Below are 18,260 nucleotides of genomic sequence, written 5' to 3'. Positions count from 1 at the left end.
AATCTTTAGGACTCAGCAGTTTTTGTCCTGGTGCATCCAGCTTTCCAGCATAACTGTGAATTTGGTGAGGACAAACTGATTTAACTCCTGCAAACAAAGCAGCATTGTTTCAAACTGAGAAGGATGGCCTTATCTATTGATAATAGGAAGGGTAGAAAACCCTGCGCTTGCTTCAGTCAAAACGAGACCTGATCTAGTATTAGTTGACAGAGAGTAAGAGTAAGAGTTTCTTCAATCACAAACTTCTGTGAAAGTGTTTTTTTCCCTTGTTTGGGTGTGTCAGTGGGGTTCCATGGTTCTGATCATTGTCAAGCTTGAAGAAGGACTTCCTCCTGCTTTCCTCCTCAGTCACATGCCTCTCTGCTATCAGGATGAGAAAGTGGTCAAAATAGTCTTTGTATCATACTAGTTCACTCAAGAAAAAGCACTATATGGAAATAAGCCTTCCTGTGAAAACCTGTTTTCCATAGCCAGGTACTTCTAGGGTGGTATATACTCATCTTGACATGATTTTGAATATTTTTAGTAATACAGCTCAGTCCCTTTTGTAATGTCATGAAATGAAATCTGTAATAATCTTTTCTGTTTAGCTGTGCCTAGCTGTTGACCATCTTAATTTTTTTTCCTTTAGGTATTGGCACATTAATAGCAAACAATGTTTATGATGCAGCATACCCACTTCATGATGTATGTATATACTATTAAAAATGTAGTTCTCTGATGGTATCACTCAATAGTGCATAGACATTAATGTTTATTGCCTGTGACAATGAAAATATACTCTAAGCGTGTGATTCCAATATGAAAACTCTTACAGAAGTACATTTCAAGTTGTGACCTAAAAGTAAAATCAAGAATGTAGGAACAGCTGAGCAATCATTTATTGAATTTTATCTGTTTTTACATCAGCTATTACATTACTTTTTTTCTCTAGGGTGAATATGAAGGCCAAAATGACGACATGAATGAAAGAAAGGTAAAATACATTGCAAAATTAATTTTGTATTAGATTTGATGTGATAAATGTGAATTAATGTCCTAAATGCTATTGTAAAGCATTAGCCAGTGTTCAATCAAGTAAATGCTTTTACAAATGCACATATTTTTGCATTACTTACTTTCCTGTATTTCTGCATATAAAAAATTTTTTGCAAGACTTTTTTTAAAGCCTTCTTATGAAGTATTTCAGTGAACTTAATTTGATATTTACATCTTGAAATGCTTCAAGTTTCCCTCCGCATGCATAGACAAGATTTTTCAACCTGTGAGGAAGCAAAAGTTGCTAAATAACTTATATGATTATTTTTTTTCCGTAACCAGGTGGTACTATAGAACAATGGTTACTAGAATGCAACAAAGCTGTATTTTTTCATTTCATTGTGCATTCAATTAAATTACATGCAATTTCCAAAAATCTGCTTCCAATTATTTTGTAAATAAAAAGTTTCTTGCTATCAAAAGACTTTTGAAAATATATCATCCACCAACTGTCTGCACAAGAGAAATGGATGCATAATCAAAGACTTTGTGAATTCAGACTGGTTTTAATACTTATGCTTAGAAATGAGCAAAACCGTTTAATTGCTGTAATCCGTTAAGATCCATTCCATATTGTTCTCTAATGTTTGCTTTGGTTTTTTTTCGTGATATACAAACAATAAGATAGGAAATGAAGAGGGAAAATTGTGGGGAGAGAAAGGGGGGGAGGGAAGAATGAAGGAAAAGAGAATGTTTGGATGCCTAAAATATTTACTGTACTAGAAACTAAATTGCATATATACTTGGTGACTTGTAAATCATTTCATAGAAGTTTTTAACTCTGTGGTATTATATGTTGGTATGTGCCATCTGTTGCTTGAAGGAGAGGTAAGAAAATGCCATTAATTTGGCAAAACACAGTGTAGTTCTCAAGAGTGTAATTGCCACAAATGATGATTATTTAAGCATTTGAAGTGAAGACTGAGTTCATAGGTCATACAAATAAATTTGATTTCTCAAGTGCTGGTTTAGAAAAAATTTGAAAATATAATCTTTGTAGTTTTTGCTAAATAGTGTTAACATTTAGCCACTAGATGTCTTCATGTGCCGTATACAATTTAATTTAGTAGATGAACCTTGGTAAGCAAAAGAGACAAAGTTGGAAAACAAACTATAAAGAAGCTTGTATATTTATGTCTGTTATTTCAAACTTTTTGTTCATGAAGAAATTGTCTACTCTGCCCTTGCAGAATTTTCTCTGAGTAAGTCGTAATAGTGATACAGTAATGGACTCGGAAAGTCAGCTACATAGTTTACTGACTTACAAGGTTAGCAAAATCTTTAGAGAAGAAAGGTAAATGAACATTAGTCAATGGGGGAAGATTGGGTACTGTGGAATAGGGGGGAAGAGGGCCTAAAAGGACTAGTGTCTGGAAAAATATTCACCTTACTAGCTGTATTTTGTGCTGCCTTCTTTTTATTCTGCCTATTAGGCTCAGTTATGAAGTGTTAAGTATTAAAAACATAAAAGCTTCTTTCCAGAAATACTTCATTGATTATTCACATATGTCTCTGCTGCCTAGCCATTGAATCTGCTGTAGTATTTCTATGCATAACATCATCTGTTTTCTATCTGAATCTAATAGTCTCAGTGTTTAATTTCCTGAAAAGCCCCGATCAGGTTTAAAGGAAAGGGGGGCATTTTTGAGATTTTTTTTTCTCTGCCCCTTTTTATTTTGTCCGTTTTAACTTATCTGTGTCTTCCATTTCAATTTTCTGTTGTATAAGCCCCCAAAATAATGAACTGACCCCGTCTGGGACACTTATGGCAATAAGGCAGCACAAGTAATTAAGGTTTATGTACCAGTTCATGATATGAAAGGTTAATCCTTATTAGCCCTCTTCAGGACTTCCTTGGAGAAAATGCACAGTGAAACAACACTTTTGTCACATCCTATGAGAATTAGAAATATGCAGTCAATGAAACCCACTCTTTTCCTAAGACTGTTGATTAGAGTAAAGGAATTTCCCTGTTTTAGTGTGATTTCTGCTCTAGAAAAAAATCTTTTTAAGAAAGCTATTGAACAGCAGCATGGTATACTTGCCATGAGTATAAACACTGACTTGGTCATCTTTAAGCTTCTAGCCCACTGGCAACTTGTAACCCTTCATTGCTAGCAGTATGTTTGACATTGAGAAATACATGAAGGCTTTGTTACCTATCTGGGAAATACACTGTTATATACTACAACAACATCCCTAGAATATTAGAAGCAGATTGGAAAGTGTTATTATAAATTTATAGAAAATATTGCTTTTAAATGAAGCTGATAAAATACAATAAACTGTACTACAAAACTCTTCCTAGAATTCCTTTCAATTTAATAAATGTCATGAAAGGAAGCACATTCCAGCTTCCAGATTAAGCTTAATCTTGTAAAATTGCAGTGTTGAGACTGAGGTTTAGTGTGGACAACACACGTGAATGGAAAATATTCATTCCACAAACTCACCTTCAGTGCTAATGCTTTTGGAATCAGAATAACCAGTGTGATTCTGTAGTCTGACATAATGCATAGCAACCTGTTCCTCAATGGACTGCAATTTTAGAAAGACCTTTCTTTTTGCTCTTCAAATTCCATTCTGGAGCTATGTTCAAAACAGCTTTTAAGTAGTTTTAAGAATTTAATAGCTTTAACTTTCTTGTTTTGTATATTTCAGTGAATGCATCTATTAGTATCATTAATTACGGAAATAAATAAAATTGTAGGTAATGTCGTAGGGTAATGGCAAGGGGTGACTTTGAATAGGTAACCACAAGTATTCATATGAAAATATCAATATGGCAGCCATGGCAATCCTCTTCAACTCCTGTTGAAGCCAAAGAAAATCAAACCCCTCATTTCTTTCCACAAGCACAAAGCATTTTGCAAGACTGTGCTCTGTAAGAGCAATATTCTAAAGCCAAGACTCCACACTCCTTGAATCTCATTGCCGAATTCCCAATTGCTTCAACAGTGTAGGGTTTACTCCCTGATCTATGAACAGAAAATACTTTATGCTGTATCTTTAATGAGTATGCAATAACATAGCTGTTCACTTAAATGGTTGCAAGCCAGTTACCATATTCTGAACAATAATACTTCATCGGGTGCATGTTGCAGAATCCAGGTCTTAATTGCTCACTTGATATTAATTTAGTTCTTTCACATAGCATCTGCAGGAGGAGAGGCATTATAAACAGTAGAAAAATGTGATTGGAAAACCTCAAAATATGTCAAGATAACTCTGCAGTTACAGTATCTGAAATTTCCCCACACTTAGTTTAATTGTGCTGTTAACTTCATAAGATGGTGTAGCGTGCTGCTAGCTGTCAAAATGGACCATCTGACAGATGCAACTACTGATGACTGAAAAAACTATCTGTACATTGTTACTAACATCCTCTCCAGCTCTTGCATGCTTGCATAACTCCACTGTGCAATAATCTATTATTTACTGGGAAAAAAGCACCATGCTTAATGAGCATCTATTTTGCAGATAGAACTTAAGAGTTTGCAATCTCGTCTGCAAATAAGCTGATGATTTCCACATATTACACATTTTGAAAAAAACCTATGCCTTACTGTTCTAAAATTACTGATTTTGACTATCTTTGGAGTTCCTTTTTTTCTGTTACAGAAAAAAAAGTAAACAAATATTTAATTTAACTTCTCTGCAGAATATCCTCTGTATGTACCTGGTTGTGTATTTGTGTGCATGCGTTTCTCAGTTTGTGTCTTCCTCCCCAGCAGATTTAAAACTTATTGTCCAATCCTAGCCAAAGTTTACAGAAGAATAGAAGTCTCCGAGGTATTAACCCAGCAATTACGTTGCTTCACATTAACTACAATTTCCCTGAGACAGGTGAGGGACAGTCAGTTAGTGCTCACAGCAAGGGAGGAACTGAAGTATGAGGTCAGCTCTTGGAGCCAGCGGGTGTTCCACACAGAAGCTCGTTCTCTAAGCACAGTTTCATCACTACTCCAGTTTTACTAGGAATGACGTGGTGCCTAATTTTAAAGGAGCTGACCTCACCTCTCATATGCTACTCTTTTTCTGGACCCCCTCCACTTCTTTTTTGAAAAGAGGGGCAAAAGGCTTGACACCTGTCTTTTTGGATGATACAGATTTATAATCTATAAATAGTGATGACGTTAATTTAGTTTCATTTATCATCATATTTTAGTTATTTGTTTATTATTTTTTGATGCTCTCTGTACTTCAAGAAATAGTTTTCAATGAGCATGTTGTCTTAAACTGTCTACAGTCCTTTCATAGCATGAAACTGTGAAAGGAACATGAACAACTCAGGTGGTTCCACAGAAAATGTGACTCTTTTGCATGGGACTGCCCTGATTTTTATTTTCCTCTGAAGATAAAATATGGTGAACAACAATCTAACAAAAGATCATGCTGACGTTTCCTCTGAGCTTCCTTTGGTCTTCACATAATTCTGGAAAGCTTCATTTTTGAGTGTCCTTTCTGGATTATTAATAAATTCATACACAGTTATAAAATGTACGGCTATCAAATTAACTCTTTCACCAAAATGTTAATTGCATGGTAATTTCTATCCAGCAGCTGGCTTTTGTTTCACAACAGTGTGATGTCTTTCACACCATAATTACCAGTTTCCTTTACAGCCTCTTGTAAAAGAGTGTCAGAGGTTTTTTTTTTCTTTTTGAAAGTTCAACAAAGTTGTGTCACATCACAGCAATACAAGAGGGAATGAGGCAGACTATGAGAGTCCCTTGCCTACTGCAGTTGAGTGTATTGTGGTTAGTTTACCACAGGTCCAGAAATGTTTCCTTTTATCCCTGACTCTGTTCCTGCTGGATTCCTCCCACTGTAAGAAGTTTCTGCAGAATCTGTGCTTTCCATTGAGCTGTCTGTAAGCTGTGGGTGAATTTGCATTTCCAACATTAAACCTGTGAACTTCTGTGTCCGTGTGCAGCATGGGGAGAGAAGGGGCGTTTATATGGGCTCTACTGGGCACAGTAGCTGCAGGAGCTAAGCAGGAGAGCAGACTAGTTGTGACACAACTATTACCTCTTAGTGTGTTTTTACATACCAGTTTACCAGTTTTGAACTCTTACTTCAGTTCACTTCATCTTGGACCTGGAAACACTGGTCAGTACTTATCTATGGTGTGATTCCAGACATTAAATAAATTACATCATAGGAGAATTTCACTCTGTAAGAAGGATTATTTCTAGCATCTTTCCAAAGATTTTCACAAGACTACAGCATCTTTTATTTTTCCTTTTGAGCCTTTCTATTTAACATCACTATCTAATAAATGTGGTGGGGAGGGGGTAGTTATGTGGAGAAAGACGTGTGTACACCATCCTCGCATTGCTGGCTTGCTTGGAGTCTTCCATAACTGCCTGAAAACTGTACTTGGAAGTTTGGATTGAAGCATGGGAAACTGCTTTTTTTGGTACATATATTTTTAACTCTTAGAAGATGTTTGTAGAAACAGATGGAACCACTTGTTTCTAGTTAATTTTCTGTTGTGTTTTTTGTTTTTGTTTTTGTTTTTTATTTAGTTGCTGTATCGAGAATGGGCAAGATATGGAGTATTTTACAAGTTTCAGCCTATTGACCTCATAAGGTAATATGGACTTGTATAAAACACTAAGGGACCTGGTTAGCTGATACAGATTAATTAAGTTCCTTCCAGTTACTTCAGCAAATGAAATCTTGGATTGATCAGAGCATTAAAAATAACGCTCTCACTGCTTTTCTGGAGCTCTGATGATAGTTTACTGTAGCAAAAATACATTAAATAATAACATACCTTTGTTTTTGTATAGTGCTGGAATGTCATACTTCAGATTTAAAAAACCCAATCATTAATTCTTTCAAAAAAGAGGAATGCCCATTTACATTGATGAATTTTTATTGGAGAGTATGGTCACAAAATCTGGTGAATAATCAGAAGCTGGTGTTCACATCATGAATCAGTGTGAAAGTATTTGACAGTTTTGAAATTGATTTGATTTTTTTACTCCTGGTTTTACAAGTTTTATTCAGCTGAGCACATCCATATGTGTTCCCAGTGTTTTTTGTATACTTTGAAATTTGATGTTACAAACATAGAAGAAGTTGGGCTTAAAATAAGACAAAACAAAACAACCATGCTTTTTAAGGAATTTTGACAATATCTCTACAAGAAAGCCAAACCAAACAAAAACATTTTTTTTTGTTGTATGCTACAAATACTGAATAAAGAAAAGGAAATGTTTGTGAAAACTGTTGGCTTGAAATATTACATAAGTTATATCTAGGAATAAATGAACTGTGATATTAACAAACAAACAATAAAAAAAAAATCTGTTTCTGGTTAATTTGTATACAAAAGAAAGATGACATTTGTTAGCGATAATCTTATGAATAATCAAACTCCAACTAGGTTTTAATATACGATCCGCCCCTACCTGCAAAAGCTGGTGTTAGTAATATGGATAATCAATAATCTTTGTAAAATGCGTTTATTCTATTTTGAGTTAAAGTTGAAATACTGCATATAGTTTTTCAAAGACTTAACCACTAACTGTAACATGAGCAGAATTGCTCTTTATTGGGAGCGAGATGTTTCAAACTGGCAAATGGGAGGGAGACCATCAAATCTTACTGAGGTTCTGCAAAGCTTTGAAATTTCCTCTTTTTTGCCTTAATGTTTTTGTGCAGGATTTATGTACTTTTTGAATACGAGTTATTCCAGGCCAGGCTACTGTATGGAATAGGTAAACTCAGAACAAGATTACAACACCTGGTATGTAGTTAGTAAATAGTACAAACGTTAAGTTAAACTGTGACTGGCAAGAGGAATTCTCAAGTTTTACCAGACCTGACAGCTCAGCTGAATTAAAAATAGAGGTACATCTGCTTACACTCCATCTTCATTTGTATTTTGCTGTCTCCTTTATAATGTTTCACTACACTGATATGATTTCATAGAAATTTTGCGGTTTAACCTTCTGTGAGAAAGAAAAAAAGGACCAGACATGTGCAATTGATTCTCTGTTCTCAGAGATGATTGTGCCTGCTTTTATCTTCCATACTTTGCTTGACTGCAAGTTTGACTGTTACCACTAAAATAAATGTGGTTTTTATTTTCTGGGTAATGTTAGAGCTTTAGAGTATATATACCTGAAGAATTACCACCCTTTTCTTTCTGCAACTGAAGTAGGTTTTTGCACTTCTGTAACATGGGGGGGATTTGAGCTCAGTCTCAATGTAGATACTTATTCCCTTGCAAACATCAGCCACACTTTGTGGATTTTGATAATTTACTGTGATCCTTCTTTCTTAGACTGATTAGGTTATACTCAACTTTTTTCTGGTTCTGGGAGCACTGTGTAACTTAACAGTTTTATACTCAGGCTTTGATGGACAGAAGAAGCAGCATTTATTTTGCTTTTTTCCTCAAAGCCTGTTCTGACTGATTTTTTCAAATACATTAACTCCGCTGAAGTACGTTGCTTAAATAATATTTACATCCCCAAATTAATTAGACTTTTTAGTCTAAATTTTAATACAACTTGCAACAGTATAAATCTTTTTTAACTATTCCTGTTTCACATTTATTCAGTAAGAATGCAAATGAAACTCATTCTTTAACTGAAATGCCTATGCTTGAAGACTAGGTATGGCACTGTAGAATTATTATAAATCATTCCTGGTGCCTCAGTACCTTGCTTCTGGCCGTACAGTTGTTGCCAAGCGATTGTACACCAAAGTTAGGAACCACATATTTGTTATGCTCACTCTTGGCACAGACTGGGGCTTCTCTGAGGTGTCTTCTAAGGTCTGATATCCCAAGGGAATGCTAACTGCATAGTCAGTCTTAGAGTATTTTCAAGATCTTAATAACATAAAACCAAATAAAGGACCATTACGATACTCACTGACACTTCCAATAACCCCTGTGTCTTAATCTGTAAAAGTATTCTGCTCTGCCTTTATGCACCTCTTTGGACTATAGAGAAAAGCTAATTTTTTTTGTAAATGAGGAAAGGCAGTTGTGAGTGAGGAGGGTTTCACCAAATGAGAACACAGTGGGCGTTACATATTTCTATTCTACAGCAAAACAATTTCAGTTTAAAAGGAAATATATAGTGCAGATCATGCAGATAGTACAGTGTGAATTGAGGATTGGTTTGTAAAATGTTTATAACACTCCATCTCTCAGTGCACATCCAGATACTAAATAACATTGCTTAAAACAAAGCCTGGCTAATGCATTGCTTTATTTTCAAAAGCACATGAATGTAAATATAGCCATATGAAGTCAATTTTTGCCATTCATATACATCTATTTTCAACTCAGATTAAGAGGATGATAAACACTTTTTGAGAGGGAAATTAAGAATTATTTGCTAACAGGTATCTTAGGCTGGACATACTGAAAATGGTTTACCTCCTCTTTCAGTCATCCTTAGACTTGGAAGGCATGAGTGATATATTAACAAGTAGAGAATGAAAGTCGCAGTTCTAGGACATGCAGGGCTCTAGAGATTTGTCTGTTATAATATACTTTTTTTCTCATCCTAATTTAAGTATTGATTTCTACTAGAAAGGATTTTCTCTAGTGTAGCTTTCTTGTAGGAATGCACTTATCAACAGTAGTTTCTCTCAATCCTTGTAATGTAATCTAAAAGGTGCTAAAAAACCCATCTGTGGTTCAGTGATTTTTTTTCTATTTTGATGATGTTCTTTTCTCAAATGAAGATGAGTTCAAAGCCAGTTTTTAGCAATTTTTGCAGTTAATGTATTTGTTAGTTTCTTAAGGGGTAATACTACTGTTGATCCAGAGACAGGGAGGACACTCCCTAGGAATTTATGAACCTTAGTGAAGAAAACAGGTTTTGTGATTATTTTTTTAAAATAAATGTTATAGTATGTTAATAAAAGTTTTAACAATGTGACTGTAGAATTAATAGGTTGTCCTTAGACCTACCCTCTGCTCAAAGCAGGGCTGGCTTGAAAGCCAGATCAAATTGCTCATGAGTTTTGGACTCCCTAAGGATGGAGATCACACAGCTTTTCTGGGCACCCTTTCCAGCACTGCACCACTCTCAGGGAATAAATTTTTCCTTCTGTCCAGACCAAATTTTCCTTGGTACTACTTGCAGCCATTGTCTCTTGTCTTAGGGCAGTGCACCTCTAATGAGTCATAGCAAGTCAAGAAAACATACAGCAAGGAGAAGAAGTATAGTAGAATTTATAATAAATTATATTTCTGGTTGAATACCACCTTTATCACTTAGGAGCTGTAAATGACAGAAGTGAGTATGCTAAGGTTACTGGTACCACAAAGAGATGGTTATCCTTATAAGACAAAAGCTTACTTAACTCCTGGAAAACTGGCAAGTTATCTTCTTAATGGACATCTTGAAGCACCCGCAGATGGGAACCTGTGTATGAACTGAAATTCAGATAGAGGACCATCATCATAGAAGGGAAGTCCCCTTTTGTTATCTTGTTATTAATATAAGAATACCTCGCCCTAGGGAAGTCAAGCAGAGCTAGCTCATTTTTAACTGCGGTGGAGCTTATTTTAATATTAGTGCTTCTAAAAGGTCTCAGCTCATCAGCTCCTTCTAACCCGTCTCATTTTTCATGTTTTTATTTCTATTGCCTATTGCTAGGAATTCACCTAACTTCTTAAAAACTAACAGGCTACATTATCTATAGCATAATGACTTTCAAAGCTCCAAGTGCCTGTATATGCTTATCTTGCTGTAAAGCCTAAAACTGGGAAGACATGGTCATTGTAAAGATTAAGACTATGTATACAATAACTCTTTTTGCAGAAGTAGGTGGAAAAGTGTGTTATCCAAAATATTATTTATAGTGTATAGCATGTAAATCAAAACTTGCGAGTTTCTGTTACTTAAACTGCCTGCCTAATATATTTCCTCCTTCCTATTTTTAGCTATGTTTTAATTTGGTATGGAAAATTGTTTCAACTTCTTATGTAAGGAATTCTAGCCCTTCATTGCAGTGTGCCCACGTTGAACCTGCTCTTGAGCGAACAGTCACCAGTTCCCCCCTGTTCCTGCATTTGAATGCTGTCTTTCTAAAACACAGCAGCCTGTAGCTTTCTCTTCCTGGCAGTTTTTAAAGCAATGACAGACCTATTATGTTCCAAAGTTTGATTGTCTCGGCTCTGGATACTGTTGCCTTCACTCTCAGTGTCTTGGGGCCTGTGTAGTGCGGTGTTCAATGTAAGCAGTCAGGCCCCCAAAGTGTTATTACTGGTTTTCCTTTTTACCGTCTTTCATCAATCTTTACCACAAAAACCAAAACTGGCTATATCTGCTTACTTTACTTAGGATAGGGTAGTTTTAAAGGAGCGATAAATTAAGAAAAGGGGAGTTCTGCTGAAATGGTGTTTTTATTGTCTTTAGAGATAAGTGTTTCTTCCTTGGCAAAAGTGTGGATAAGATCAATTTCTGGTACAACATTCCCCCAACTGTGGCCATCTGTCCTGCTTAATACATTAGCAAATCACCGCTGCTTTCACCACCGTGCTTTGTAGCCACATCTTCATCTCTTAAGAGAGAACATTTGTCTCCACATACTGTCTAGAACTCTAAGAACTTGAAAATAAAGGTCTGTGGTGCCCTCCCTAATTCCAGAGGTACACTCAAATGTTGTTCAGTCATTGTTCATACTAACTTTGGGGTTATTGATCCTCAAAGTGCAGATTCTCCTGTATGTTTTATTTCCTCTGCTTCCCTGTCACTCTTCTGTTATTATTGTGAATTAACCTAACCAAACGTCTGATCTTTATTTTTTTATGCAGTGTAACCACTTTGGCATAAAACAAGCTTGTAATATGTGGTACCTCACAGGGCTTGAACAACCCTCTCTAATGCTTGCTTCAGAGCTAAGCCTAATCAGTCCAGACTAATATTTTGGGAAAGAGATATATCCAGCGCCCCGCTCTGTGGTGGGCTGGCTGACCCAGCAGGTCAGTCTTACACTCCCCAGATTCACAACAAATACCTATATATTTTCTGACAGCCAGGTTTTAAAGCAGGAGACGGGGACATCTGCCTCTCATATACAGCCAGCAGACTGAGAGCATTGAGCTCCCTTCACACTCTCCTTCTGCAAGGCTTGCATGACTATCACCAGCTTCCATAACGCCGCGGAGAGAAAAGAAAACTCCACCATGGTAGATGTGCAGGGTAATATCTGGTTCCTAATGCCTGGAGAATAGTTATGTTACTCACTTTTCTCTCTGCTGAAGCAACTGCTAGGTCAGGTGGTTATTACCATGTTCTGAGTAAGACATCACTTACGGCGTTGGGTCTGTACACTATTACAATGAGGACCTTTTCAACCTGACAGTTTGATTCCTTCTTTAACAGAAATGCCTTTTCGGTGGAAACCAAGTATGTTTCAGGCTTACCCATTGATTCTTTTCTTTTCTAGCCTCTTTTCTTCACTGTGTGCCAGTGGGGCACTTCTCATTTTTGGGGGTTTCCTTTCCCTTTGAGAGAGGATGGAGCTTGCTTTCTTTTTGGATATTAGTGATAAGTATGTTTAGAGTGTTGTGCTTTCTCCCTTAGTCTGGTGAATTACTGTAGCATTCTTCTGAGATGACACTGATTCATAGGATCCTGGAAAGGGTCCCCTTGTGCCAGGTGGGTAAAGACAGTAAAAACCAGTTCTTCTTGGTAAATAACTAAATGACTCCGTTCCCATACAGAAATATGGGAACACTATGCAATTCTTCCCTGACTGTCTTTAGCGGGCATATCTTCAACATTCACAAAGATGCTGAGGCTAAATGCAAAGAATTCTTTATTAGGAAAAAGAGAAAACAGCTTTAAGCCTGGGAAAGTGCAGTAATCGAACAAACATAGCATTAAATAGAAAAATGCCCATGAGCTCTACCAGTAACTTTGGCAGTAGTCCATCTAGCTCCTTTCCAAACCTCTGCTGAGAACGTGCCCGAGGCAATAATCTGAGCATATCTTCTTCCTATAACTGTGTTGCACTTCGAGTCCAACATCTTTTTATAGTTCCAAGGAACTCTACAACAAATATTTGTTCCCAACATGGGGTACGTTCAACTTACAGTTCATCATCATTAGGTACACAAGGTACAGTAGGAAGTGCTATGCCAGCATTCCCTAAGCCTTGAGGATGTCCTTTGTGCCAGTTTTTACAGCAGAGAGCCTCCTGGAGTGGGCCAGAAGCAGGTGGGACCCTGGAGCGGAGTCCTAGCTGTTGAGAAAGGAATGCTTTCTCCATCGTTACAATTCTTTCCCTTTTCCAGTGTCTGTGTGATCTCGTTACCCCTCACAACCCCAGTTTATTTATGAATGGACTTTTGTATCATGTCATACGTCCATTAAACGGACTGCGTATTAGATGCTTGATGCTAGGACAGCACTTTTCATCTGCAGTTGTAGGGAGTTTCCCCTCCATCCCTGGAACTTCTTGTTACAGGGCTTACATGAGTGCTCGCCTGTGTTTATTGCAAAGCAGAGGGGTTTTGCTCATGGTGCATAAATCACTGAAGAATTTGTATTGAATTATTCTGCTGGATGCAGGCCTGTGACTTGAGTGAGATGATTTACTTACAGCTCTGCATTTCATAGACTTTGCCAGTCCTGTAGGAAGTGGTTCTCTGTCTGTTTTGGCAAGAGCTTGGTCTTATTTATTGGTGCTTGTATGAGAGATGGAATTCTAAACCAGTAGGCTTGTATTGCAGTGGTGAGGAAAAACAGATCCCTGCTTTCTGATAAACAAAATTCCCAGGCTTCAGGTCACTGTATGAGCACTAAGATCCTCATTACCATCCAGATTTCTCACTCCTTAAGTGGGATTTTCAAAAGCTAGATCCAGCAAAGGATGTGCACATCTACATCAGGACTTATGCAAAGCCGAGGCTCTGATGACTGAAGCTGCTGTGCAGCTTCCTAGTGCCTCCCCCTTTGTTTGTGTAGTTTTTTAGGCAGCTAGAGTTCAGTTTTATCTGTGTGCAGAACTGTCTCAGGCTAAGTTCCGTACTGCCTGTAGGATGCTTAAACTTCACAGCCAGCCCAACAGGTATCTTTGGAGGTGATACCAATGTATTTTGACAGGAAATGAAAGTTTGTTCTTTTAAACTGGACAAGCAAAAGCCAGAGGTGGGAGGCCACATTTGGAAACAAAAAAAGAAAGTCCTGCACATTTTTATATACATACATACAAATATTTGTAGGCATCTAGAGGTGTGTACTGCTGGGAACTGCAAGGAGTAGAAAAGAGTTGCTGCATTTGGGTGGTTACAGTTCTGCTTATCTTTCTTGTAAAACTGCTCTGGACATCTTAATCTCGTAGAAAGTATTGGCTATGGCATGCTGGGGTGAGAGGAGGTCCTTTTCTGACTCCTTAAGCACTGACCAAGGGTTAAGACCAAACCTTGTCATCTGGTTTAAAGGTATACCCCAATATTAAGATGCTTTGTATGAGGATCCTCTCTCTCTCTGTACATAAGTTACATTAGGACAGACCATAGCTTTGTCTGATCCAGTAACCTGTCTCTAACAGTGGACAAAACCAAGATGACAAGGGAAGAGATTTAGAACTGGGCACCATGTAACAATTATCCCCAGAAAACACCTGCATAAAGAAGGATTCCACCATGGGAAATCTCTGAACTTCCACAGTCAGTACAGAGAGCAGGAAAATGAACATTTTAATGCAGTATTGAGCAGGTGATTACTGCTGTTGTGTATTACTGTCTTGGTGGAATAGTTGCAATTGAAGTGTTCAAAGATCACAGAATCACAGAAAGGTCGAGGTTGGCGGGGACCTCTGGAGGTCATCTGGTCCAAACCCTTGCTCAAACACGGCCACCTAGAGTCAGTTTCCCAGGACTGTGACTAGATGTTTTCTGAATATCTCCAAGGAGAGAGACTCCACAACCTCCCTGGGCAACCTATTCCAGTGTTCAGTCATCCTCACAGTAAAAAAGCATTTCCTGATGTTGAGAGGAGCCTCCTGTGTTTCAGTTTGTGCCCATTGCCTCTCGTCCTGTCATTGGGCAAACTGAAAGAGCCTGGCTCCATCGTCTTTGCACCTTCCCTTCAGGTATTTACATACATTAATAAGATCCCCCTTGAGTCTTCTCTTCTCCACGCAAAACAGTCTCAGCTCTCTCAGCTTTTCCTCATATGTGAGGTGCTCCAGTCCCTTAATCATCCTTGTGGGTCCTCACTGGACTCTTTCCAGTATGTCCATGTCTCTCTTGTACTGAGGAGCCCAGCGCTGGACACCGTACTCCCACTGTGGCTTTGCCAGTGCTGAGCAGAGGGGAAAGATGACCTCCCTTGACCTGCTGGCAATACTTTGTCTAAAGCGGCCAAGGATACCATTTGCCACCTTTGCAGCAAGGGCACATTGCTGGCTCATGTTCAAGCTGGTGTGCACCAGGACTCCCAGATTCTTTTCTGCCAAGCTGCTTTTCAGCTGAGTGGCCCCCAGCAAATACCGGTGCCTGGGGTTGTTCTTCCCCAGGTGCAGGACTTTGCACTTGTCCTTGTTGAACTTCACGATGTTCCTGTCAGCTCATTTCTCCAGCCTGTCAAGGTCCCTCTGGATGGCAGCATGACCCTCTGGCCTATCAGCAACTCCTCCCAGTTTCGTGTCATCTGCAAACTTGCTGAGGCTACAGTCTGCCTCATCATCCAGATCATTAACGAAGATGTTAAACGGGACTGGACCCAGTATTGACCCCTTGGGTACGCTCTAGTCACTGGCCTCCAACTAGACTTTGTGCCACTGACCACCACCCTCTGGACCCAGCCGTTCAGCCAGTTTTCAATGCTCCTCACTGCTCATCCATCCCATACATCAACAGCTGCTCTATGAGGATCTTATGGGAGACAGTGTCAGAGGCCTTACTGAAGTCCATCCAGATAGACAACATTCACTGCTCTCCCCTCATCTACCAGGCCAGTCACTTCCTCATAGAAGTTTATTAAGTTGGTCAAGAATGACTTCCCCTTGGTGAAGCCATGCTGACTACTCCTGATGATTTTCTCATCTTTAATGTACCTGGAAATGGTTTTCAGGATTAGCTGCTCTGCCACCTTCCCTGGGATTGATGTGAGGCAGATCGGTCTGTAGTTCCATAGGTCCTCCTTCTTGAAGATGGGGGTGACATTTGTTTTCCTCCAGTCTTTGGGTACTTCTCCCATTTGCCATCATCGATCAAAGGTTATCGAGAGAGGCCTTGCAATGACATCTGCCAGCTCCCTCAGCACTCGTGGGTGCATCCCATCAGGGCCCATGGACTTATGCATGTCCAATTTTCTGAAGTATTCCCTGACCTGGTCCTCTTCTGCCAAGGCTACATTTTCCTTGCTTAAACCTTTCCCCCTATCTCTGGGACCTGGGATTCCTGAAGGCCTGAAAGATAACGAACCAGAAACTCTTGCATGCATTTAACTTACAGGATGCATTTGAATGTCTTTTGTTTGCCTTTCCATTTGTCACAGTCTCTGAAGTCTTGAAGACTAGCAGTTTAAATTTTAGTTAAACAGGAATGTTCTGTAACTCTCTTATTGTCTCAAAACGACAAGAGGCAAGCCTTGCTATCTCAAGGTGTGCAGTAATACTGTGACTAAAAAGAATTTATTATACTTGTCTTTTATTGGAAATTACACATCTGTTTACTAGCCACTAGATGGTGTCTATCTGACAGTAGTAATACAGTGCAAGTACTTATGAGTACTTACTTACCAAAGCAAATACATGAAATTAATCCAGACTCTGAAGTAAGGCTTAGCTATATTAATTTGAAAAGCAAGAAAGCTTTCATGAAATAATAGTTATTATAAGTCAAAGTTATTTATGAAAATAAGTCAATATTTGAACTTCAAACTCTAGATTGTGAAAACTGTGCAAATTATCTTGTGAAAATTGAAGATTAGGAAAGTGATAAAATATCAGTGACCTCACATTTGTTTAAAGTAAAAACTTGGGCAAACATTTCATTTGCAAGTAAATAAAAGCTGGAAAAGCAAGTCATAGTGGGTGTTAAGAAAATAGGGAGAAAAAGACTAGGTAACGTCCCTGCCAGTCTAAAAAGCAGGGTGATTCACTGTATCATATTAAATAAGTTACTCCTTATTTGTAGGAGCTTGTAGAGTTTGTTATGAAAGAAAATGTTATATGTATAACTGAATGAGTTATTTGTTTCTTACATAGAGTGTCATTTGCTGTGTTGAGGTGTTTATAAAGTGGAACTATACGCCCTTCCTTATAGGTGTATTAGTTACATTAGTATTGACTCAGCATCACGTAGCCAGGCTACATGCTATGGATTTTTAATATGCCAGGTTTGGAGGGTTACTGACATTTTTGAATCCTAAAGTATGCTAGAGAATAAAGTAGGGAGACACTGAGTGTATGTAGGTTGTCTTGTGCATGAGTTCTGGGAAGTAACAGGACAAACACTACTTTACTACTCTTGCTGAAAATGTCTCTCTTTATCAAGGTGTGCTGTGGCTACTGCAGTCTCAGAGACATGGAGAAGCTTTGTAGGCAAAGAACCTGACAGGCAAATCCAGACCATCAACAGAATAATGTAATCAGGCATTTAATACTTTCAAAAACTACATAAGGTTAAGGACTGCTATTACTGCACCTAAAGGGCTACGTATGAGTACATTATTATTTTTATGTTCCTGCAAATCACATTCTCCTTGTGTCTAGCTCTCTGCTAAAAGGTCTCTTTACCCGTGGGGATCTGGACACTTTACAAAGGCCATGCACAAATCAAAAAATGCTCTGTAGAGGCACTGAAGCTTTGTATTCTCCCATAACAGAGAGCAGAATGCAGTTACAGTGCTTCCGACTAACCAGCATCATGTTGCTTGCTTATACAATTGGTAGGTAGTCAGCCTTAATTTCTGTCTCAGTCACATTACATGTCTACTTATTATGCTTCTATTGTTCTTTGTATTACAGTCAGTAAACAAAGGCTTTTTTCAGTTTATAATCCATCACCACAAACTATGCCCTTTCAGTTGTATTCTGACAATTTCTTGGAATGGAAGCAATAAGGTTTGTGAATCTGTGAAGCTCAGTGAGTGGCTTGTCCTGGTTTTATTTCTTTACAGGGTAAGGTTTGATCTTTTGCTATTTTAAATTGCAGTTAATACACAAATTCTGTGGTTTTTTTTTTATTCTAGATATTTTTCCCAAGTTTTTCAGTACATTAG

The 18,260-nt window shown here is 38.1% G+C and overlaps 1 protein-coding gene across 4 annotated transcripts in view; it reads left to right on the top strand.

Annotated features, from left to right (window-relative positions):
• The window catches only part of ANO2 (anoctamin 2), a 203,910-nt gene that overhangs the window by 56,481 nt on the left and 129,169 nt on the right, over positions 1 to 18,260 (top strand). For all 4 annotated transcript variants that reach the window (XM_030040823.2, XM_030040822.2, XM_030040820.2 and 1 more), the window contains exons 8-10: positions 632 to 687; positions 935 to 976; positions 6,570 to 6,634. In XM_030040823.2, the coding sequence (XP_029896683.1) occupies positions 632 to 687; positions 935 to 976; positions 6,570 to 6,634 (163 nt within the window). The remainder of the gene's footprint in view (positions 1 to 631; positions 688 to 934; positions 977 to 6,569; positions 6,635 to 18,260) is intronic.

Source organism: Aquila chrysaetos, chromosome 17 (genome assembly GCF_900496995.4).
Source record: "Aquila chrysaetos chrysaetos chromosome 17, bAquChr1.4, whole genome shotgun sequence".
In the NCBI taxonomy this organism is placed as follows: Eukaryota; Metazoa; Chordata; class Aves; order Accipitriformes; family Accipitridae; genus Aquila; species Aquila chrysaetos.
Note: the sequence above shows the minus strand (reverse complement) of the source record. Positions and strands in the feature narration are given on the sequence as shown.